This window comes from Carcharodon carcharias, chromosome 12 (genome assembly GCF_017639515.1).
Source record: "Carcharodon carcharias isolate sCarCar2 chromosome 12, sCarCar2.pri, whole genome shotgun sequence".
NCBI classification, from domain to species: Eukaryota; Metazoa; Chordata; class Chondrichthyes; order Lamniformes; family Lamnidae; genus Carcharodon; species Carcharodon carcharias.
Window position 1 is genome coordinate 480,220 of NC_054478.1, and position 23,490 is coordinate 503,709.

The 23,490-nt window shown below is 44.0% G+C and overlaps 1 protein-coding gene across 4 annotated transcripts in view; it reads left to right on the forward strand.

Moving 5' to 3' along the window:
- Positions 1-23,490, forward strand: part of smarcal1 (SWI/SNF related, matrix associated, actin dependent regulator of chromatin, subfamily a-like 1) — a 101,241-nt gene that overhangs the window by 60,912 nt on the left and 16,839 nt on the right. For 2 of the 4 annotated variants that reach the window (XM_041201198.1, XM_041201200.1), the window contains 3 exons: positions 4,749-4,819; positions 5,990-6,092; positions 23,102-23,284. In XM_041201198.1, coding sequence (XP_041057132.1) covers positions 4,749-4,819; positions 5,990-6,092; positions 23,102-23,284 — 357 coding nt within the window. Of the gene's footprint in view, positions 1-4,748; positions 4,820-5,989; positions 6,093-7,165; positions 7,453-23,101; positions 23,285-23,490 lie in introns of those variants that run through there. The other 2 variants (XM_041201201.1, XM_041201199.1) reach the window with 2 other exon arrangements.

Consider the following 23,490-nt stretch of genomic DNA (forward strand, 5'->3'; position numbering starts at 1 on the left):
GGTAGGACAAACAACTCCAGAGCTCCCTGGATGAAAAACAAGATAAAATTAAGATAAAGAAGAGAAAAGGCACTGATAACAGGGGTCAGGTAGAAAATACAATTGAGAACCAAATGGATACAGAAGGTTTAGAGGGGAGGTGAAAAAGCATATTAGAGAAGCAAAGAGGGATTATGAGAAAAGACTGGCAGCCAACATAAAGGGGAATCCCAAAGTCTTCTACAGGTATATAAATAGTAAAATGGTGGTAAAAGTAGAAGTAGGGCTGATTAGGGACCTAAAAAGGAATTTACACATGGATGGAGGGCCATGGCTGAGGTATGAAATGAATACTTTGTATCTGTCTTTACCAAGGAGGTAGATGCTACCCAAGACATGGTGACAGACAAGGAAACCCTGTCACTAGAAAGGTACAACATTGATGAGGAGGAAGTGTTGAATAGACTTAAAGTTGACGAGGCGCCAGGACCAGATGAGATGCATCCAAGGATATTGAAGGAAGTGAGAGTGGAAATTGCAGGGGCACTGGCCATAATCTTTCAGTTTTTACTAGAATCATGAATGGTGCCAGAGGATTGGAGAATTGCAAACATTATGCCCTTGTTCAAAAAGGTTGTAAGGATAAGCCCAGCAATTATAGACCAGTCAGTTTAACTTCAGTGGTGGAGATGATTCTAGAAACAATTATTCGAGATAGAATTAGTAGTCAAGTAGAAAAATATGGATTGATAAGCTAGAGCCAGCATGGATTTCTAAAGGGGAAATTGTGTTTAACTAACTTGCTGGAGTTTTTTTTTTTGAAGAGATAACAGAAAAAGTCGATGAGGGTAATGCTGTTGATGTGGTGTACATGGACTTTCAAAGGGCATTTGACAAAGTGCCACACAACCAATTTGTGAGAAAAGTTATTGCTTTTGGAATAAAAGGGACAGTAGCAATGTGGATACAAAATTGGTTGAAAAATAGAAAGCAGAGAGTACTGGTCAATGGATGTTTTTCGAGCTGGAGGAAGTTTGGTAGTGGTGTTCCCCAGGGGTCGGTATTGGGACCCTTGCTTTTCTTGATATCTATTAATGATTTAGATCTTGTTGTGTAGGGGACAATTTCAAAGTTTGCGGATGAATTGAAGCTTAGGAGTGTTGTGAACTGCGAGGAGGAGGGTAAGGAATTTCAAGAGGACATAGGCATGTTGGTGGAGTAGGCAGATAGGTGACAGATGAAGTTCAATGCTGAGAAGTGTGAGGTGATGCATTTTGGTAGGAAGAACATGGACAGACAATATAAAATAAGGGGTGAAATTTTGAAGGGGGTGCAGGAGCAGAAAGACTTGGGTGTAAATGTGCATAGGTCATTGAAGGTGGCAGGACAGGTGGAGAGAGTAGTTTATAAAGCACATGGTATCCTGGGTTTTATTAATAGCAGCATAGAGTACAAGAGCAGGAAGGTTATGCTGAATTTATGTAAGACAATTGTTAGACCTCAGCTGGAGTATTGTATATAGTTCTGGGCACGACACTCTAGGAAGGATATGAACACATTTGAGAGAGTGCAGAAGAGGTTTACAAGAATGGGTCCAGGGATGAGAAACTTCAGCTATGAGAATAGAATGTTGGGTCTGTTCTCCTTTGAGAGAGAAGGCTGAGAGGAGATAGAAATGTTCAAAATCATGGGAAGACTGGACAGAGTAGGTAGGAAGAAGCTGTTCCTGCTCATAAAAGGATCAACAACGAGAGGGCACAGATTTCAAGTGACTGGCACAAGAAGCAAGTGTGATGTGAGAAAAAACTTTTTGACACAATGAGTGGTTTGGGTCTGGAATGCACTGCCTGGAAGTATGGTGGAGGCAGGTTCAATCGAGGCATTCAAGAGGACATTAGATGATTATTTGAATAGGAACAATGTGCAAGGGTACAGGGACAGTGCAGGGCAATGGCACCAGGTCATAATACTCATTTGGAGAGCCAGTGCAGACATGATGGGCCGAATGGCTGCCTTCTGTGCCATTAAGATTCTGTGATTCTTTGATCTGCTCAGTGATAGAAAGGAACTTGCAATGTGAGGGGGAGGATCCAGTGGTCGTGGTCCATGTAGGTACCAACGACATAGATCGGACTAGGAAAGAGGTTCTGCCGAGTGAGTCTGAGCAGCTAGAGACCAAATTAAAAAGCAGAACCTCAAAGGTAACAATCTCTGGATTATTACCTGAGCCATGAGCAAATTAGTGTAGGATAAATCAGGTTAGAGAGTTTAATACGTGGCTCAAAGACTGGTGCGGGAAGAATGGGTTTCGATTCGTGGGGCACAGGCACCAGTGCTGGGCGAAGTGGGAGCTGTACTATTGGGACAGTCTACACCTGAATAGTGCTGGGCCCAATGTTCTGATGAGTCGTATAACTAGGGTGGTAGAGAGGGCTTTGAGCTAAATATTGGAGGGAAGTGATCAAATTTGGAAAGATGTCATCAATTAAAGAGAGAAGACAAGAGAGCAAGGTAGCAATAGGGGAAATGATGATCAGAGTGTGGCAGGAAGGGATAGAGTGTACAAACCTAAGACTGCGTCAGCACACACAAGGCTAGAGGTTACAAAAAAAATAAAAAGACAAATCTGAAGACTCTATATCTGAATGCGCATAGCATTCATAACAAAACAGATGAATTGACAGCATAAATAGAAATATGAATGATCTGATAGCCTTTGCATAGACATGACAGCAGTATGATAAAGACTGGGATCTGAATATTCAAGAATATGTGACTTTTAGGAAGGACAGGAAGCTAAGGAAAGGTGGAGGGATCGCTCTGTAAATTTAAGGATGACATTTGTACAGGAGAGAGTGATGACCTTAGTTCTGGAGATCAAGATGTAGAATCAGTTTGGGTAGCGATCAGAAATAGTAAATGTGTGAAGTCATTTGTGGGAGCGGCTTATAGGTCCCCTAACAGTGATGACGCCGTACGACAGGGTAGACAGGAAGAAATATTGGGGGCTTGTGAGAAAGATATGGCGATAATCATGGGTGATTTTAATCTACATATAGATTGGACTAATCAGATTGGCAAAAGTAACCTGGACAATGAATTCATAGTTTTTTTCAGGCAGTTTCTGAGAGCAGCATGTTTTAGCACCAACAGAGAGCAGGTTATACTAGGTCTGGTAATAGTGAATGTGCCCCTAAGTAGCAGTGATCATAATATGATTGAATTTCATTTTCAGTTTTGGGGTGGGTGGGTGGCAAGAGGAGTGGATCAAAGATGAGTGTTTTAAACTTAAATAAGGGCAACTATGAGAGCATGAAGACAGAGCTGGCTATAGTGAACTTGGAACTTAAGTTAAGGGATGCCTCAGTGGAGATGCAGTGGCAGACATTTAAGGAGATATTTCAGAATACTCAGAAAGGGTAACATTCCAGTGTGAAAGAAATAGTTTAAGAGAAGGACTCACCATCCATGACTAACTAAGGGAGTTAAAAATAAAATCAAATTGAAATCAAAAGTGTATAATTCTTCAAAAGTGAGTGGCAGGTCATAAGATTGGCAAGGACATAAAGAAAATAAATTGGCAAAGAATAACTAATAGATTAATAAAGTTGGAGAAATTAGAGTACGAGAGAAAGCTAGCTAGAAATATAAAACATAGTAAGAGTTTCTGCAGGTATTTATAAAGGAAAAGAGTAAGTAGTGTTGGTCCCCGAGAGAGTGAGAATGGAAAAACAAGGAAATAGCGGATAAATTGAACAGATATTTTGCGTCCATCTTCATATCCCAGAAATAATTGTAAACCAGGAGGTGAAAGGGAGGGAAGAACTTAAGATCATTACAATCAGCAGGGAAAGGGCACTGAGAAAATTATTGGAACTAAAAGCTGAAAAGTCCCCAGGTCCTGATGCACTTCATCCTAGAGTCTGAAAAGAAGTGGCTGCTGAGATAGTAGCTGCATTGGCTTTAATTTTCCAAAATTCCCTAGAATCCAGAAGGCCCCATCAGTTTGTAGCTCCTCTGTTCAAGAAAGCAGTGAGACAGAAAGCAGGAAACGATGGGCCAAATGCTGAGAGGACTTGACAGGGTGGATGCTGAAAGGATGCTTCCCTTTGCGGGAGAGACTATAACTAGGGGAAACAGCTTAAAAATAAGGGGTCTCCCATTTAAGATGGAGATGAGGAAAATGTTTTTCCGAGGGTCGTGAATCTTTGGAACTCCCTTCCCCAGAGAGTTGTGGAGGCAGGTTCAGTGAATATTTTTAAGGCAGAGGTAGGTAACCTTTGATTCCCTTGTTAGTCAGGAATTTATTGGAGGGGGCAGGCAGAATGTAGATTGAGACCATAATCAGATTATCCAAGATCTTATTGAATGATGGAGCAGACTCAAGGGGCCAAATGGCTTATTCTGCTCTTAATTCATAATTTTGTATGTAATTGGACCATCATTAGAGTGGACTTGAGGGAGAAAGTAGTGTAAAACGCTGTGTCTGATATATTCTGCAGGCTTTCATGGTGAGAGACAGAGTCCAACACATAGATCAGTGAAAGCCCATTCTCCAGGCCCAGCCTGAGATGTGGTCATGCTCTGGGTGGGGTGCTGGGGAAAAGTATGGCCTTAGTACTGCTGGGGCAGAAGAAAAGGATTATCCAGGGTTCACCTTATAGAAAACCCCTCACGTTTGACAAAATTTCAAAGAATTTTCCTAAAAAAAAAAAAATTGAGTTCAGATTGTTTTGTTTGCTCCAAATTGCTTTATTTTATTGAAACAGAAACGAGAGAAGAAGGAGGCTTTGTTGCTTTTCTACAATCGGACAGCGGAGGCCAAAGTTCGATCTATAATGTGAGTAAGGTGGGATCTGTCCCGTAATCCCCCTCCCTTCGGTGGGGGTCCGTCCCGCAATCCCCCTCCCCTTGGTGGGGGTCCGTCTTGTAATCCCCCTCCCCTCCATAGAGCCGTAGAAAAGTAACAGCACAGAAGGAGGCCATTCAGCCCATCATGTCCATGCCAGCCCGAGGACACCCAGGTGCCCTTTCTAATCCTACCTTCCTGCACCTGGCCCATAGCCTTGCAGCTTACAGCACTTTAGGTGAAGATCCAGGTACTTTTTAAAGAGTTTAAAGTTTCTGCCTCTACCACCAACTTGGGCAGTGAATTCCAGACACCCAGTACCCTCTGCATAAAAAGGTTCTTCCTCATGTCCCCCCTTCCCCTTCTGCCACTTATCTTGAATCTATGTCCCCGGTTCTAGAATTCTCCATCAAGGGAAACAATTTTATCCTGTCTACTCTATCTATTCCCCTCATAATTTTGTACACCTCAATCAAGTCACTTCTCAGCCTTCTTTGTTCTAAGGAAAATAACCCCAACCTATCCAATCTCTCCTCGTAGTTACACTTTTCTAACCCTGGCAACATTCTTGTAAACCTCCTCTGCACTCTCTCCAGGGCTATTACATCCTTCCTGTAATGTGGTGACCAGAACTGCACACAATTCTCCAGTTGTGGACTCACCAGTGTTTTATACAATTCCAACATTATATTCTTTCTTTTATATTCTATACCTCTGCCAATGAAGGAGCGTATTCCATATGCCTCCTTTACAACCTTGTCTACTTGAACTGCTGCCTTCAGGAACCTGTGTACTTGTACACCAAGATCTCTCATTTCATCTTCCCATTTATTTTGTAATCCCTGTAACTGTTTGACCTCCCTCAGTGGGTGTGCGTCCCATAATCCGCCTCTCCTCCCCGGGTTCCATCCCAGAATCCCACTCCACTCCCGGTGGGTCCATCTCATAATCACTCTCTGCTCCCTGGGGTCTGTCCCTTAATTAATTCCCTTTAATGGAGTTCTGTCCCGCATTCCATCTCCCCTTCCCGGGGGTCCATCCCGTGATCCCCTTTCCCCTCAACAGGGTCCGTCTTGTGATCCCTCTGCCCCTCCCTGGGGATCCATCCCATAATCCCCCTCCACTCAGCAAGTTGGATTTACTATGTGTCCTGTTTTTCAGAGAGTATGTGAGTGATCTGCTGGAGAGCGGCCGGAACAAGTTCCTGGTGTTTGGGCATCATCGGCTGGTTCTGGATGCGTTGTGTGAAACTCTGGGAGAAAAGGTAACATCATTGGCATTTTAGTGAAATTAATGGACTTGTAAGGGGCAGTTCTAGGAGCAGTGTGATGCCTGGTACATATCAGATTTAGCGCTAGATATGATTCACTAGAAATAGCAATGCAGATTAAAAATGTAATTTAAAAAAGCAAAAAAAAAATTGAGCTTCATTTTTCGAAGGATAGAATTCTGAAAATCAGAACAGTCATTGAAAAACTGACATCCCAGAATGGTTACAGCACAGCAGGAGGTGCTACGGGCCATTAGCAGCAGCAGAATTGCATTCAGTCATGATCTGGCATATCCTCCACTCTACCATTACCATCAATCCAAGGAATTAACCCTTGTTCAATGAAGGGTGCAGGGGGGCATTCCAGGAGCAGCACCAGGCATACCTAACAATGAGGTGTTGACCTGAAGAAGCTGCAACTCAGGACTATTTGAGTGCCAAATAGCAGAAGCAGCAGACAGAGCTAGGCGATCCCACAACCAACAAATCAGATCTAAGCTCTGCAGTCCTACTACAACCAGATGTGAATGGTGATGGACAATTAAACAATTAACGAGAGGAGGAGACCCCACAAATATCCCCATCCTCAATGATGGGGGAGTCCAGTACATCAATGCAAAAAACAAGGCTTAAACATTTGCGAACATCTTAGCCAGAAGTGCCAAGTGGATGATCCATCTTGGCCTCCTCCTGTGGTCCCCAGCATCACAGATGCCACTCTTCAGCCAATTTGATTTACTCCATGTGATATTGATAAATGGATAAAGGCACTGGATACAGCAAAGGCTATGGCCCTGACAATATTCAGGCAATAGTACTGAACACTTGTGCTGCAGCATTAGCCACACCCCTAGCCAAGCTGTTCCTGTACAGCTACAACACTGGCATCTACCTGGCAATGTGGAAGATTGCCCAGGTATGTTCTGTGCACAAAAAGCAGGACAAACCCAACCCAGCCAATTACCAGCCCATCAGCCTACTCTCAATCATCAGCAAAGTAACAGTGCTATCAGTTGACACTTGCTCCGCATAACCTGCTCACTGACACTCAGTTTGTGTTCCGCCAGGGTCCCTCAGCTCCTGACCTCACCTTGGTCCAAACGTGGACAAAAGAGCTGAACTCTAGAGGTGAGATGAGCGTGAATGCCCTTGGCATCAAAGCAGTATTTGGCTGAGTGTGGCATCAAGGAGCCCAAGCAAAACTGAAGTCAATGGGAATCAGAGGGAAAACTCTGTCCTGTTTAGAGTCACAAAGGAAGATGGTTGTGGTTGTTGGAGGTCAATCGCCTCAGTCCTGGGACATCACTGCAGGAGTTCCACAAGACAGTGTCCTAAACCCAGCCATCCTCAGCTGCTTCAACAGTGACCTTCCTTCCATCATAAGGTCAGAGGTAAGGGTGTTGGCTGATGATTGCACAATGTTTAGCACCATTTGTGACTCCTCAGATACTGAAGCAGCCCATGTCCAAATGCAGCAGGACCTGGACAATATCCAGACTTGGGCTGATGAGTGGCAATTTATGCTACACAAGTGCAAGACAGTGACCATCTTCAACAAAAGAGAATTTAATCGTCGCCCCTTGACATTCAGTGGCATTACCATCACTGAATCCTCCACAACAACATCCTGGGGGTTACCATTGACCAGAAACTGAACTGGACCGACCATATAGGAGCATAGATATGAACATATGAATTGGGAGCCGAAGTAGGCCACTTAACCCTCGCCTCCTGGCTCCACAGAGCCTGCCTACCATCTACAAGGCACAAGTCAGGAATGTGATGGAATGTTCTCCACTTGCCTGGATGAGTGCCGCTCCTACAACATTCAAGAAGCTTGACACCATCCGGGACGAAGCAGGCTGCTCAATCGGTTTCCCATCCGCAAACTTAAACATTTACTCCCTCCACTATTGTTGCTGTAGCAACTCAACAAGGCTCCTTCAACAGCACCTTCCAAACCCACAACCTCTATCTCATAGAAAGACCACCACCTCCTCCACCACCAAATATCAAAATACTGTCAATCCGCACACCCCTTGCTTCCAAAAGTGATAACACCACCTTCTGCAAGTTCCCCATCAAGCCACCATCCTGACTTGGAAATATATCACCGTTCCTTCGCTGTCACTGGATCAAAATCCTGGAACTCCTTTCCTAACAGCACTGTGGGAGTATCTGCAGCAGGTATCCTGCAGTTGTTGAAGAAGGCAGCTCACCACCAACTTCTTAAAGGCAATGAGGATGGGCAATAAATGCTGGCCTAGCCAACGATGTCCACAGCCCATGAAAGAATAAAAAGACAGGAGGCCATTTGGCCCATTGGACTTGTTCAGGTTCTCTGCGCAAGAGAACAAGTTAGCTGGTCCCACTCCTCCACAATTTTCACCTAGCCCTGCAAGTTTTTTCAGCAGCAGGTGAACTGAGACAGGCGCAGAGTTCCGTGACATTACTGAGGTAGAAACAGACAGTCGTAATGATGGCTTGGGTATGAGGTCGGGAGCTCAGCTCAGTGTCAAATGTGACACCAATGTTGCGAGCAGTCTGGTTCTGCCTTAGAAGACAGTTGCCAGGAAGATGGATGGAGCTGGTAGCTAGGGAATGGAGTTTGTGTTGACGATAGAAGTTAGTGGCTTTAACCTTCCCAATGTTTAATGTTTTGCTCATTCAATACTGGGACTTTGGACATGCAGTCTGCTAATTTAGAGAATGGACTGGACGAGAAGTGGTGATGTAGAGCTTGGTGTTGTCAGTGTTTTTGAATTATGTCACTGAGGGGCAGCATGTAGATGAGAAATAGGAGGGGGCTAGGGGTAAATCCTTGCAAGATACCAGATACCAATAGTGCAGGAGCGGGAAGGGAATCCATTGTTGGTGATTCTCTGGCTGTGATTAATTGGATAAAAATGGATCCAGGCTGGTGCAGTGCCACCCATCTAGATGATGACAAAGGGAAGTTGGAGGAAGATTCTGTGGTTAACCATGACAAAAATAGGAACAGGCATGGCCATTCGTCCTCTCGAGCCTGCTGCACTTTTCTTCCAGTGGTGGAATGGTGGAGCAGGCTTGAAAAGCCAAGTGGCCTACTCCTGTTCCTAACTCTTATGTTCATAGAAAAATCCAAGATTTACAATCCTCTGAGTGAAGAAATGTCTCTTCATCTCAGTCCTAAATGGCCAACCCCTAGTTCTAGACTCTCCAGCCAGGGGAAAACAGTCTCCCAACATCTACCCTATCAAACCCCTCGGAATTTCATACATTTCAGAACCATCACCTCTCATTCTTCTAAACTCCAAAGACCCATTCTATTCTATTCAATCTCTCCTCATAGGACAGCCTTCTATTCCCAAGAATTTCCTCGAAGGAAATCTAACCTTCCTTAGATAAGGAGACAAGAAGATGGTGGGGTCTGGAACTTACCTTCATCATATTTAATAACAAAAATTTACATTTACAAAGCACCTTTAGCATAGTTATATGTCTCAATGTGCTTCACATCCCTGTTATGAAAGAGAAAGAAGATGCAGAAAAGTTCAAGAGAATGCTTCCAGGGATGAAGAACTTCAGTTATGAAGATAGATTGGAGAATTTGGGACTGTTCTCCTTGGAGAAGAGAAGGTTGAGAGGAAATTTGATAGAGGTATTCAAAATCATAAGGGGTTTGGACAGAGGTAGTGTTATGACTTGGCAGATGATATGTGCCAGGCGGACCAAATCCGCAAAGGAAACTTGGCCACACTATCACAACAGTTTTGTAATTTGCATTTATTATGAGAAGATGTGAGCACTGAATTCAGAAGCAATGAGTCCACTAAGACCTTGAGATTTGAAAAATTAAATTAAAATATTTATTAACAAATTAAAAGATTTCAAGCACATACATAAGGGCACAGTTACTTACTACTGTAACAACTCCTAAAATTCCTAATTAACCTGGCTTCTAATTACATAACAGTTCCTCTGACATGTCCTCCTTCTTCCTTAACTGAGGTTTTCCACCCACGGTCATTGACAGGGCCCTCAACCGTGTCCGGCCCATCTCCCGTGCATCCGCCCTCACGCTTTCTGCTCCCTCCCAGAAACATGATAGGGTCCCCCTTGTCCTCACTTATCACCCCACCAGCCTCCACATTCAAAGGATCATCCTCCGCCATTTCCGCCAACTCCAGCATGATGCCACCACCAAACACATCTTCCCTTCACCCCCCCTATCGGCATTCCGTAGGGATCGTTCCCTCCGGGACACCCTGGTCCACTCCTCCATCACCCCCTACTCCTCAACCCCCTCCTATGGCACCACCCCATGCCCACGCAAAAGATGTAACACCTGCCCCTTCACTTCCTCTCTCCTCACCGTCCAAGGGTCCAAACACTCCTTTCAAGTGAAGCAGCATTTCACTTGCATTTCCACCAACTTAGTCTACTGCATTTGTTGCTCCCAATGTGGTCTCCTCTACATTGGAGAGACCAAACGTAAACTGGGTGACCACTTTACAGAATACCTGCAGTCTATCCGCAAGAATGACCCAAACCTCCCTGTCGCTTGCCATTTTAACACTTCACCCTGCTCTCTTGCCCACATGTCTGTCCTTGGCTTGCTGCATTGTTCCAGTGAAGCCCAACGCAAACTGGAGGAACAACACCCCATCTTCCAACTAGGCACTTTACAGCCTTCCGGATTGAATATTGAATTCAACAATTTTAGGTCTTGAGCTCCCTCCTCCATCCCCACCTCCTTTCTGTTTCTTCCCCCTTCCTTTTGTTTTTTCCAACAAATTATATAGATTTTTCTTTTCCCACCTATTTCCATAATTTTAAAATATTTTTAAATCTTTTATGCTCCCCCACCCCCACTAGAGCTATACCTTGAGTGCCCTACCATCCATTCTTAATTAGCACATTCGTTTAGATAATATCACCAACTTTAACACCTATGTGTTCTTTTGTTCTGTTGTCTGTGACATCTTTTGATGATCTGCTTCTATCACTGCTTGTTTGTCCCTACAACCACACCAACCCTCTCCACTTCTCTCCCCCCACCCAATCCCCCCCACACACACACACACACATGCACACACCTTAAACCAGCTTATATTTCACCCCTTCCTTGGATTCACTCAAGTTCTGTCGAAGGGTCATGAGGATTCGAAACGTCAACTCTTTTCTTCTCCGCCGATGCTGCCAGACTTGCTGAGTTTTTCCAGGTAATTCTGTTTTTGTTCCTAATTACATTCCCCCTTTAAGGCAACAGTCGAAAATAGATTGTAGATTTAAAAGAACAAACCAGCAAGTTACCACACTACCCAATTGACAGTGGAATTCCAAACGGTTTTCTCCAACTTCAGTTATTGAACACAACAGTCTTATGCACAAATGGTTGGAGGCTTCCCAAAGGCTGTTTCACACACACTCCTGTTGGATCTTACATGGCCCTCACATAGCCTTTCATTCTCCTTTATATATGTTTCTCTCTTTAATATGTAAATTCCATTGCTCCATGCACCTTTGGAACTGTACCTTTCCCATAATATAAAACTTCTATGTTGCCAATATTGTCAGTAACCTTTGGGAAAAATAAACACTCCTTAGTCTTGCTTATCTGGCTAGCTGTAAACATACTAACATCTCTTTGAAATCCAAACAATCCCTTCACTTATCTGAAAATGCAAATTCTCTTCACACCTTACATGATAAGATGGCATCCGTGTGTACTCATTAGCATTTCAAGTACATTTCTATATCTAGATTCTTTTGATAATTTCAAGCTTGCAGTCTACCTGACTCCAAATGTAATTAAGTCACGCAGACAGAACCATCTACACTCTCACCCATAAACCTACTTTACAACAAACCAGAAAAATATTATGAAAATTATTATATTTTCATAACAATAGGGAGAAACTTCCCATTGGCGGAAGGATCGAGAACCAGAGAACACGGATTTGAGGTACTTGGCGAAAGAAACAATGCCGACATGAGAGAAACTTTTTCACGCAGCGAGTGGTTAGGGTCTAGAATGCACTGCCTGAGAGTGTGGTGGAGGCAGAGTTAACTGAGGTTTTCAAAAGTGAGCTGGATCATTATCTGAGAAGGAAAAATGTGCAGGGTTATGGGGAAAAAACAAAGGAGTGGCACCAGGTGAATTGCTCCTTCATAGGGCCAGCACATACATAACAGGCCATATAGCCCCCTTCTGTGCTGTAACCATTCTATGATTTTATTTATGACACTGAGCCACATTAGATGTTAGATCAGATGGCCAAAAGCTTGGTCAAAATAGGTTTTAAGGGATATCTTGAAGTAAGAAAGAGAGGTTTAGGGAGGGAATACCGGAACTTGGGGCATAGGCAACTGAAGGCACAGCCACCAATAGTAGAGCAATTATAATTGGGAATGAATAAAAGGCCAGAATTAAAAGGAGCACAGAGATGTTGGAGAGTTGTAGGGCAAAGGAGATTACAGAGATAGGGAGCGACAAGACCATGGAGGGATTTGAAAATAAGGGTGAGAATTTTAAAATCAAGCTGTTGTTTGACTAGGACTGACCAGTTTAGGTTAGCAAGCACAGGTGGTGAAAGGGGAACGGGACTTGTTGCAAGCTAAGACATGGGCAGCTGAATTTTGGATGATCTCAAGTTTACAGAGGGTAGAATAGGAAATGAAGACATGAATGAGAATGTGTCTAACAGGTCAATGGATGCATCTGGTGTGTGGGTGAAGAAAGTTAGCGTGCTTTTTTTCATGTACTATGATTTTGCTTCTCATCTTCAGCCAATACCACTGGCTAGCAGCAATGTGAAAAAGGGAGAGCTAGAGTGCAAGTCTCTCCCTGTCAGTATGCAGCTTCTCCAATAGCAAGTCATCAGCTATGCTGCTTGCAGTGCCAGGCTAAAGCTTCAGAGGAACTCTGAGGAGGTTTGGTCACCAGAAATGCAGTGTGCAGCCCCACTGGCATGTAGATACAGCATGGTACTCATGAACCAAACTCCTAGCTATGGGCAAATAGTTCTGCTGCTTTGTGCCTTAAGTAAGGAGACCAATACTGTATGCAGTGCTCCAGATGTGGTCTTACTAGTGTCTTGTACAACTGAAGCGTAACCTCCCTACTTTTATATTCAATTCCCCTCACCATAAATGATAGCATTCTATTAGCTTTCCTAATTACTTCCATACCTGCATACTAGCCTTTTGTAGATTTATGCACTGGAACACCCAGATCTCTCTGCATCTCAGAGCTCTGCAATCTCTCACCATTTATATAATGTGCTTTTTTATTTTTCCTGCCAAAATGGACAATTTCGCATTTGTCCACTCATTTAAGCTATTTATGTCACTTTGTAGCCTCCTTATGCCCTCTTCACAACTTACTTTCCCACCTACCTTTGTGTCATCAGCAAATTTAGCAACCATATCATTGGTTCCTTCATCCAAGTCATTTATGTAAATTGTAAAAAGTTGAGGCCCCAACACTGCTCAACAAGTGGACGGAATCAAGACAAATGAATGAAACAAATGAAAAGAAAGAAGATGTCAACTGTTTGATTGGCAAGCTGGAGTATCTAGACCATATGCATAGCACTTTTTTATTCATGGGATGTGGGTTTTGCTGGCTGGGCCAGCATTTATTGCCCATCCCTAGTTACCCTTGAGAAGGTGCTGGTGTGCTGCCTTCTTGAATTGGTGCAGTCCATGTGGTGTAGGTACACATACAGTGCTGTTAGGGAGAGAATTCTAGGATTTTAACCCAGCGACAGTGAAGGAACGACGATATATTTCCAAGTCAGGATGGCGAGTGACTTGGAGAGGAGCTTCCAGGTGGTGACGTTCCCGCCTATCTGCTGCCCTTGTCCTTCTAGATGGTCGTGGTTGTGGGTTTGGAAGGTGCTGTCTAAGGAACCTTAGTGAACTCCTACAGTGCATCTTGTAGATGGGGCATACTGCTGCTACTGTGCGTCGGTGGTGGAGGGAGTGAATGTTTGTGGATGTGGTGCCAATCAAGCGGGTTGCTTTGTCCTGGATGATGTCGAGCTTTTTGACTGTTGTAGGAGCTGCACTCATCCAGGCAAGTGGGGAGTATTCCATCACTGTCCTGACTTGTGCCTTGTAGATGGTGGACAGGCTTTGGAGAGCCAGGAGGTGGGTTACTTGCCGCAGAATTCCTAGCCACTGAGCAGCTCTTGTAGCCACAGTATTATATGGCTAGTGTAACTCAGGTTCTGGTTAATGGTAACCCCCAGGATGTTGATAGTGGGGGATGATAATGCCATTGAACGTCAAGGGATGATGGTTAGATTCTCTCTTATTGGAGATGATCATTGCCTGGCCCACAATATAGGCAAATGCGAATGTTACTTGCCACTTGTCAGCCCAAGCCTGGATATTGTCTAGGTCTTGCTGCATTTGGACATGGACTGCTTCAGTACCTGAGGCGTCACGAATGGTGCTGAACATTGTGCAGCCATCAGCACTGACAGACAACTTGAAGCTGGTTAATAATGGATGCAAGGCAGCTGTGATTGACATGGCACTTGATAGTCTGAACATTGACATAGCTTCCTACAACAGACTAGGTTTGCTGAGAGCAGGTCACTGAAAGAAAAACATTACACATTCATCTGGCAAGGGAAGAGTTCAGAGGAAACGTGAGCATGGTGAAGGCTTTGCTGTAAGGAACTTGCTACTTTTTATGATAGAACCCCCCCACAAATGATTCAGAACGTGTTCTCTCCACCCACCTCTCAACTCAAACAGGGCCAGTTAACCTCTTGAGTATGCACCATTACAGAGGTGAAAGACCAGTTGTATGAGGAGTTTGACGCTGACACTGCTAGTTCAGAATATCTTTACCTGCTGGAGGATTTTAATGCAGGATTGGGCATAGACAGGGTGACATGGCCCAGGAATGATAAATGAGAATGGACAGAAACTGCTTGAGCTTTGTTTCTATCACAAGCTTTGTATAACTAACACCTTTCAGTAAAAAACAGCCACAAGGTGCCCTGGAGACATCCAAGGTCAGGGTACTGGCACCAGCTGGATTTGATCATCACCAGACATGACTCTGAAAAACATTCTCAACACACAGCTGCCACAGCACTGACTATGACACAGATCACTCTCTGGTATGTACCAGGGTTAGGATGCAACCCTTGAAGCTTTTTCATTCAAAGTAGAAATGTCATCCTTGTATCACTGTCAGCCATACTGCCTGCTGGTTGGGCAGGTTAATTGAGTTGGGAAAAATGTGGCAGATGGAGAACAATTTGGGAAAATGTGATTTGTCCACTTTAGAAGGAAAAATAGAAAAGAAATAGAAAACCATATAATTTAAATGGAGAGGGATTTTGGAATTCGGTGGTACAGAGGGATCTGGATGTCCTGGTACGTGAATCACAAAACATTAGTATGCAGGTACAGCAAGTGATTAGGAAGGCAAATGGTATGTTGGCATTTATTGCAAGGGGAATGAAATATAAAGTAGGGGAGTTTTACTGCAGCTGTACAGTTCCTTGGTGAGACCACATCTGGAATACCATGTACAGTTTTCGTCTACTTGTTTGAAAAAAGATATAGTTTTGTTAGGAGCAGTTCAGAGAAGGTTCACTCGACTCATTCCTGGGATGAGGGGCGTATCTTATGAAAAAAGGTTGAACAGGTTGGGCCAAGTCCCATTGGGGTTTAGAAGAATGAAAGATGATCTTATTGAAACATATAAGATCCTGAGGGGATTTGATAGGGTGGATACCAGGAGGATGTTTCCACTTGTAGGAGAGATTAGAACCAGAGGACACAGTTTAAGAATAAGAAGTCTCCCTTTTAAGACTGAAATGAGATTTTTTTTGCTCACTGAGGCTCATTTGTCTGCAGAATTCTCTTCCCCAGAGAGCAGTGGGGGCTGGGTCATTGAATTTATTCAAGGCTGAGTTAGACAGGTTTTTGGTCGACACGGGAGTCAAAGGTTATGGGGGGCAGACAGGAAAGTGGAGCTGAGACCACAGCCAGATCAGCCATGATTTTATTGAATGGTGGAACATGCTTAAGTGCCGAACAGCCTACCCCTGCTCCTAAACTCTACCTTCCTATGTACCCAGATAAAAACCAATAGTTCCTCAATTTGATTGAATAGGCACGCTCCGGTATTCCCACTGAGTGAAAAACTGCAATGGAACATGGTTTGAGGCCATTGGCAATACCACATTCCCAACATACGAGAAGCAAGAATGGGAAAAATGTTGACTGGTTCAAGGCTAACATCGCTATGGTGGAAGCTGTCTATTGAAGCCAAGTAGTCTGCTCTCATTAGTTACAGGAGAGTTCTGAGCAAGAAGACAAATATGACACCAAGGTAGTGAATAGACTGACTTAATCTCAGGTTGAGAAGAACGGAGGAGAGTATGAGGGGACCATCTTGGGACAGGCAGTCAGCAGCACCTAGAGGATCTAGCCTATCTAGAGGAACTAGCATCTAGCCTATACTCAAGAAGGAGTAAGGGTAAAATAAAAGCAAGGGTCCATATTCTATTCTAATTAGTTAAGGCATGCCTGGGGAGCTCGGTCCCATGATTTGTGAATCCTACGCTGCGTGTGAAATCCTCAGTGCTCCTGGCGATCTGGATGACTGTGTGTAGGAGATGCTTCCGACTGGAGCAACTCGAGCTCCAGGTTTTGGAGCTTGAGCTGCAGCTGGGGGCACTACGGTGCATTCACGAGGCTGAGGTGCTCGTGGATAGCACATTTCAGGACATGGTCACCCCGCAGCTAAAGGAAGTGCAAGCAGAGAGGGAATGGTGACCGCCAGACAGAAGAAAGGGACCAGGCAGGAAGTGAGAGAATCCCCTGAGTGCACTCGCTCACAAACAGTTTTTGGCCTTGGAAAATGGTGAGAGTGACATTTCCTCTTTGGAGGCCAACCAGAGCCAAGTCCATGGCACTGTGGGTGGTCCAGCTGCTCTGGGCGGGGGGAGGAAGAAGTGTGGAAGGGCAGTATTGGTAGGGGATTCATTAGTGAAGAGAGTAGACAGGTGCTTCTGCGGCCATAGATGTAACTCCAGGATGGTATGTTGCCTCCCGGGTGCCAGGGTCAAGGATGTCACGGAACAGCTGCAGAGCATTCTGAAGGGGGAGGTTATGGTCCATGTTGGGACCATTGATGTACGAGGAAAGAGAAATTATGTCCTGCAAGCAGACTTTGGGGAGTTGGGTAGGGAATTGAAAAGCAGGAATTCAAAGGTAGCAGTCTCTGGATTACTCCCGGTGCCACACAGTATTGAATATAGGAACAGAAGGATGGAGCAGATGAATGCGTGGCTGGAGAGATGGTGCAGGAGGGAGGGTTTTAGATTCCTGGGGCATTGGGATCATTTCTGGAGGAGATGGGACCTGTACAAGTTGGACAGATTACGTCTGAACAGGAACAGGACCAACATCCTCAAGGGCAGCTTTGCTAATGCTGTTTGGGGTGGATTTAAATTAAATTGGCAGGGGGAATGGGATCCTGAAATGTAGTTCAGAGAGGAGAGAAGCTGAGATGGAATTAGAAGTTAAACACTGGTGAGTGAGTCTGAAAGGCAGAGGAAACATAGGCTAGAAAGAAAGGAGTGAGTTTAGCAAGGCTAAATGGGATATATTTTAATGCAAGGAACTTGAGGAATAAGACAGACGAGCTGAGGGCACAGATAGGCACGTGGGAGTATGGTATCATAGCTATGACCAAGACTTGGCCAAAAGAAGGGCAGGATTGGCAGCTCAATATTCCTGGGTTATGGTATATTGAGACGAGATGAGGAGGGGGTGTCACATTATTGACCAAGGAATCAATTATAGCAGGGATGATATCCTGGGAGGATCATCAAATGAGTCCATATGGGTAGAAGTAAAAACACAAAAGGGGCAAACACGCTGTTGGGTGTGCACTATAGGCCGCCAAACAGTCAGGGAGAGATAGAGGATCAAATATATAATCAAATTTCAGAGAACTGAAAGAATAATAAAGCATTAATAGTAGGGGATTTTAAGTGCTCAAATATTAACTGGGATAGTTTTAGTGTAAGGAGGTAAGGAGGGAGCAAAATTCTAAAGTTGCATGTAGGAGAACTTTTTTAGACAGTACGTAGAAAGCCCAACAAGGGAGGGGACAGTTCTGGACCTAATATTCAGAAATAAGCCCGGGCAGGTGGAAGGCCTATCAGTTGGGGAGCATTTTGGAGATAGACCATAACTCAGTTAGATTTAGGATAGTTATGGAAAAGGATAAGGTTAGGCTGGGAATAAAAGTTCTAAACTGGGGAAAGGCTAATTTTACTAAAATGAGATACGATTTGGCCCAAGTGGACTGGGAGCAGCTACTTGTCGATAAAACTGTGTCTGAGCAGTAGGAGGCATTCAAGGAGGAAATAGCGAGAGTACAGGGCAAATATGTTCACGTAAAGACAAAGTGGGAGACCAAGCCTGGAAAATCCTGGATGTCAAGGGACATAAAGGTTAGGATTAAGAAACAAAGAGAAGCATATGGCAGATAGCAAGGGCTCAATATGGCAGCGTCCCAAGAGGAATATAAAAAGTGTAAGGAGGAACTTAAAAAGGAAATTAGGAAAGCTAAAAGAGTGCATGAGAAAGCACTGGTGAGTAGAATAAAGGAAAACCCAAAGGGATTTTTTAAATATATAAAGAACAAGAGAATAATTAGGGAAAGAGCAGGGCCAGTTAGGGACCACTGAGGTAATCTGTGTGGACCCGGAAGATGTGGATACAATCCTCATTGAATACTTTCTGTCGGTATTTACAATGGAAAAGGAAGATGCAAGTAGACATCAGGGTGGAGAACTATGAAATATTAGAGGAAATTAACATAGAGAGAGAGGAGGTACTAGCAGGTTTGGTGGCCTTAAAAGTAGATAAATCCACAGGCCTAGATGATATGTATCCCAGGCTGTTGAGGGAGGCAAGGGAAGAGATATCAGGGGGCCCTGGTAGTAATTTTCAAATCCTTTCTGGCCACAGGTGAGGTGCCAGAGGACTGCAAACATTGTCCCATTATTAAAAAAGTTAGAAAAGGATGGACCAGGAAATTACAGGCCAGTCTGTCTAACCTCGGTGGTGGGGAAGTTACTAGAAAGAATTCTGAGGGACAGAATATATCTGCACTTGGAAAGACATGGATTAATCAGGGATAGTCAGCATGGATTTGTTAAGGGAAGGATGTGTTTGATGAATTCGATCGTGTTTTTTGAGGAGGTAACGAGGAGTGTTGATGAGGGTAATGCATTTGATGTAGTCTACATGCACTTTCGCAAGGCTTTTGATAAGGTCCCTCATGGCAGACTCAAGAAAGTAAGAGCCCATGGGATCCAAGGCAAAGTGGCACTTATGGATCCAAAAATGGCTGAGAGGCAGGAAGCAGAAAGTATAGTAGAGGGATGGTTCAATGACTGGAACTCTGTTTCCTGTGGATCCCGCAGGGCTTGGTGCTGGGGCCCTTGTTGTTTATGGTGTACATAAATGATTTGGACTTAAATGTAGGGGGTACGATCAAGAATTTCGTGGATGACACGAAAATTGATAGGGTGGTAAACAGGGAGCAAGATAGCCGTAAACTGCAGGAGAATATCAATGGACTGGTCAGGTGGGCAGAGCAGTGGCAAATGGAATTCAACCTGAAAAAATGTAAGGTAATGAATGCACTTGGGGAAGGCTAACAGGCAAGGGATTACACTATAAATGGTAGGACCCTGGAAAGTATTGAAGATTAGAGGGACCTTGGTGTGCATATCCACAGATCCCTGAAGGTAGCAGGGCAGGTAGATAAGGTGGTTAATAAGGCACATGGGATACTTGCCTTTATTAGTCGAGGCATAGAATACAAGAGCAGGCAGGTTATGCTGGAACGGTACAAAATGCTGGTTAGGCTTCAACTGGAGTACTGCGTGCAGTTCTGGTCACCACGTTATAGGAAGGATGTGATTGCACTGGAGAGGGTGCAGAGGAGGTTTACCAGGATGCTGCCTGTGCTGGAGGGTCTGAGCTATGATGAGAGCTTGGATAGGCTGGGGTTGTTTTCTTTGGAGCAGTGAGGTTGAGAGGGGACCTGATAGAAGTGTATAAGATTATGAAGAACATAGATAAGGTGGATAGGAAGGCATTTTTTCCCTTAGCAAGGGGGTCAATAACCAGGGGGCATAGATTTAAGATAAGGGGTAGAAGGCTAAGAGGGGAGTTGAGGAGAAATTTTTTCACCCAAAGGGTGATGGGAGTCTGGAACTCACTGAAAGAGTGGCTGAGTCAGAAACTCTCATAACATTTAAGAAGCATTTAGATATTCAATTGCATTGTTATCGCCTCCTGCAGGGCTATGGGCCAAATCCTGGAAAATGTGATTTGTGTAGCCAGGTCTTTGTTAACTGGCGCAGACACGATGGACCAAATGGCCTCCTTCAGTGCTGTAAACATCCCTGAGTCTATGACGAATAGGTACTAGGGAACAGAGTTTGGAGCGGACTATTAATGTAAGATAAACAGTTGGATATTTACTTGCAGTGTTGTAAACTGCAGGACTACAGACCAAGAACTGGAAGGTGGGGATCGGCTGACTCACTCTTTCACAACTGGCACAGACATGATGGGCTGAAGGGCCTACTGGGCTGTAAATTTTGCTAAGTTTCCATTTCAAAAATGAACATGGTACTCCAGGTGTGATCTCAGTAATGCCCTATATATTTGACTTTGCGTACTCTCGCAGTGGGTGGTAATGAACTGGAATTTGCTGCCCTTGGGTGGTGAAAGTGGAAACGATCAATGATCTCAAAAGGAAGTTCGATGGAGATGAACTTCCAGGGCTAGAGTGGGGGAATGACACTGACTGGATTGCTCTAAGGTGATCCGGCATGGACTTGATGGGCCAAATGACCTTCCCTTGTCCTACAATGACAATGTGATTCTTGTGTTGCAACCCCCTCATAATAAAGTCTAAGAACCATTTGCTTTTCTCATTGCTTTCTGCCCCTGCAAGCTGTAATTTATGTATAAGGACACCATTTTCTTTTTTTTCATGGGATGTGGGTGTCGCTAGCAAGGCCAGCATTTGTTACCCATTGTTAATTGCCCTTGAACTGAGTGACTTGCTAGGTCATTTCGAAAGGCAGTAAAGAGTTAACCACATTACTGTGGGTCTGGAGTCACATATAGGTCAGACCAAGTAAGGATGGCAGATTTTCTTCCCCAAAGGACATTAGTGAACCAGACGGGTTTTTAAGACAATGATGATAGAATATTTTTCAGTTTAAGATTTTATTAATTGAATTTAAATTCCACCAGCTGCAAAGGTGGGATTTGAGCCTGGGCCTCTGGATTAGCAGTCGTCACATTACCACTACACCACCATCCCTCCAAAGTACCTCTCCCGTTGGGGAAGCGATGGCGTAGTGGTCTTGTTGCTGGACTAGTAATCCAGAGATCCAGGCTAATTCTTTGGGGACCCAGCATCAAATCCCGCCACAGCAGATGGTGGAATTTGAATTCAATAAAAATCCGGAATTAAAAGTCTAGTTGTCCATTGTCGATTGTAAAAACCCATCTGGTTCATTAATCCCCTTGAAGGAAGGAAATCTGCTGTCCTTATCTGGTCTGGCCTACATGTGACACCAGACCCATAGCAATGTGCTTGGCTCTTAAATGCATTCTGAACAATGGCAATTAGGGATAGGCAATAAATGCTGGCCTAGCCAGCAATGCCCAGCTCCCATGAATTTAAAAAAAACAAGTGAAGCGGATTGTAACAGACCTCTGAGAAAAAGACTGGTGACTGGAAGACATATGACAGATGAAATGTAATGCAGAGAAGTGTGAGGTGATGTATGAATAGAGGAAATATGAATGAAATACCCCAATTTTAAAGGTGGTGCTGGAACAATGAGACCTGAGAGGAATGTACATAAAAGCTGAGTGGACAAGTTGAGAAAGCTGTTAAAAAGCATATGGGACTTTTGGCTTTATTAATAAAGGAATAGGGGGCTAAGACCTCAAATTCTATATTTTTATGATATCCTCATGGCTAATTTCTAAAACTTTAAAAACTGGACAAAGACTTTTAAAATGGCTGAAGCTCTGTCTGTCTGTGACCCTGAACAAAAGGGGGCTATTTGGTACTATCAGAGAAATTTGCACTTTGTTATCTCTGAAGAGACCCCCTGTGGATTGTAGAGACCAAATTCAAAGGGAATTATACAGAGGCCATCCACATTTCATAAACCAGGCCTGGCCAACTGGTGCTGATTTGTCTGCTATGACAAAGGACCCTACAGCCCCCTTATAAGACTTGATAGTTAGAACACTAACAATCTCAGGGACTCAGACAAAGGATACACACCCTTTGTCAAAGCCAAAGTGGAGAGATGGGAGTCATGTGACTCCCCCCCAACTAACTGGTGAAACCAGTAATGTTGCCTTGTGGAGCTGCAAAGTTCAGCCTGCCATCTTTCCATCTACCAAGCAGCAGCACTTAAAAGGGGCTCTGTCCAGGTTTGAATACCTGGCCCATTCTACACAGTTTCGACTGGTACATTGTACAATTGCCTACAAGACTGATTCACTTCTGCATGCCTATCTCATCATGGAAGTCATCTCTGCAGGAAAAATGATTTATCCAGCACCAGTTCATCCTGCCAGCCTCCATTGGACTTTGATCACAGCAAGACTGAGGGATTAGGAAACTGCCACTGCTTATAAAAGGGGGAAGTAATTCAAAATATCTTTCTGTTTATGGACGGGTGATGAGAAGAGAAATCAGGACTGTTTAAATTAGCCTCCGTCCTGTCCTGTTCTTTTGTAACAATACAAAAGAAAGAAAATTATCCCAAACCTTTATAAATCACTGGTTAGACCCCTGCTTGAGTATTATGTCCAATTCTGGGATCCACACTTTACAGGACACACTGAGACGAATGACCTCCTTCTGTGATGTATGATTTTATGAACCTAAGCTTGAATGATATAATTGGTTTTGTTCACAGACAGTCGCATTTATCCGTATTGATGGCTCCACTTCCTCCTCTGATCGTCAGTCTCTCTGTGACCGGTTCCAGTTCTCTGAGACGCGCTGTGTAGCTGTGTTGTCCATCACTGCAGCCAACATGGGCTTGACTCTGTCCTCTGCTGATCTAGTGGTCATTGCGGAGCTTTTCTGGAACCCTGGTGTAAGTGCGAATCCAGTTTAATAGGGACAGTTTAAACCTTTTTGCAGTGTTTCACTCGAATAGTTGCCTTTTACATTAGTATTCTATTAATATTTATTTTGACTGCAGTGAAGGATATTAACGGGAAAGACTTCTTTAATCATATCGGGTGCATAATGAACTACACTCAAATGAAGCAATGTTTCTTATATAAGCTACTCTGCATA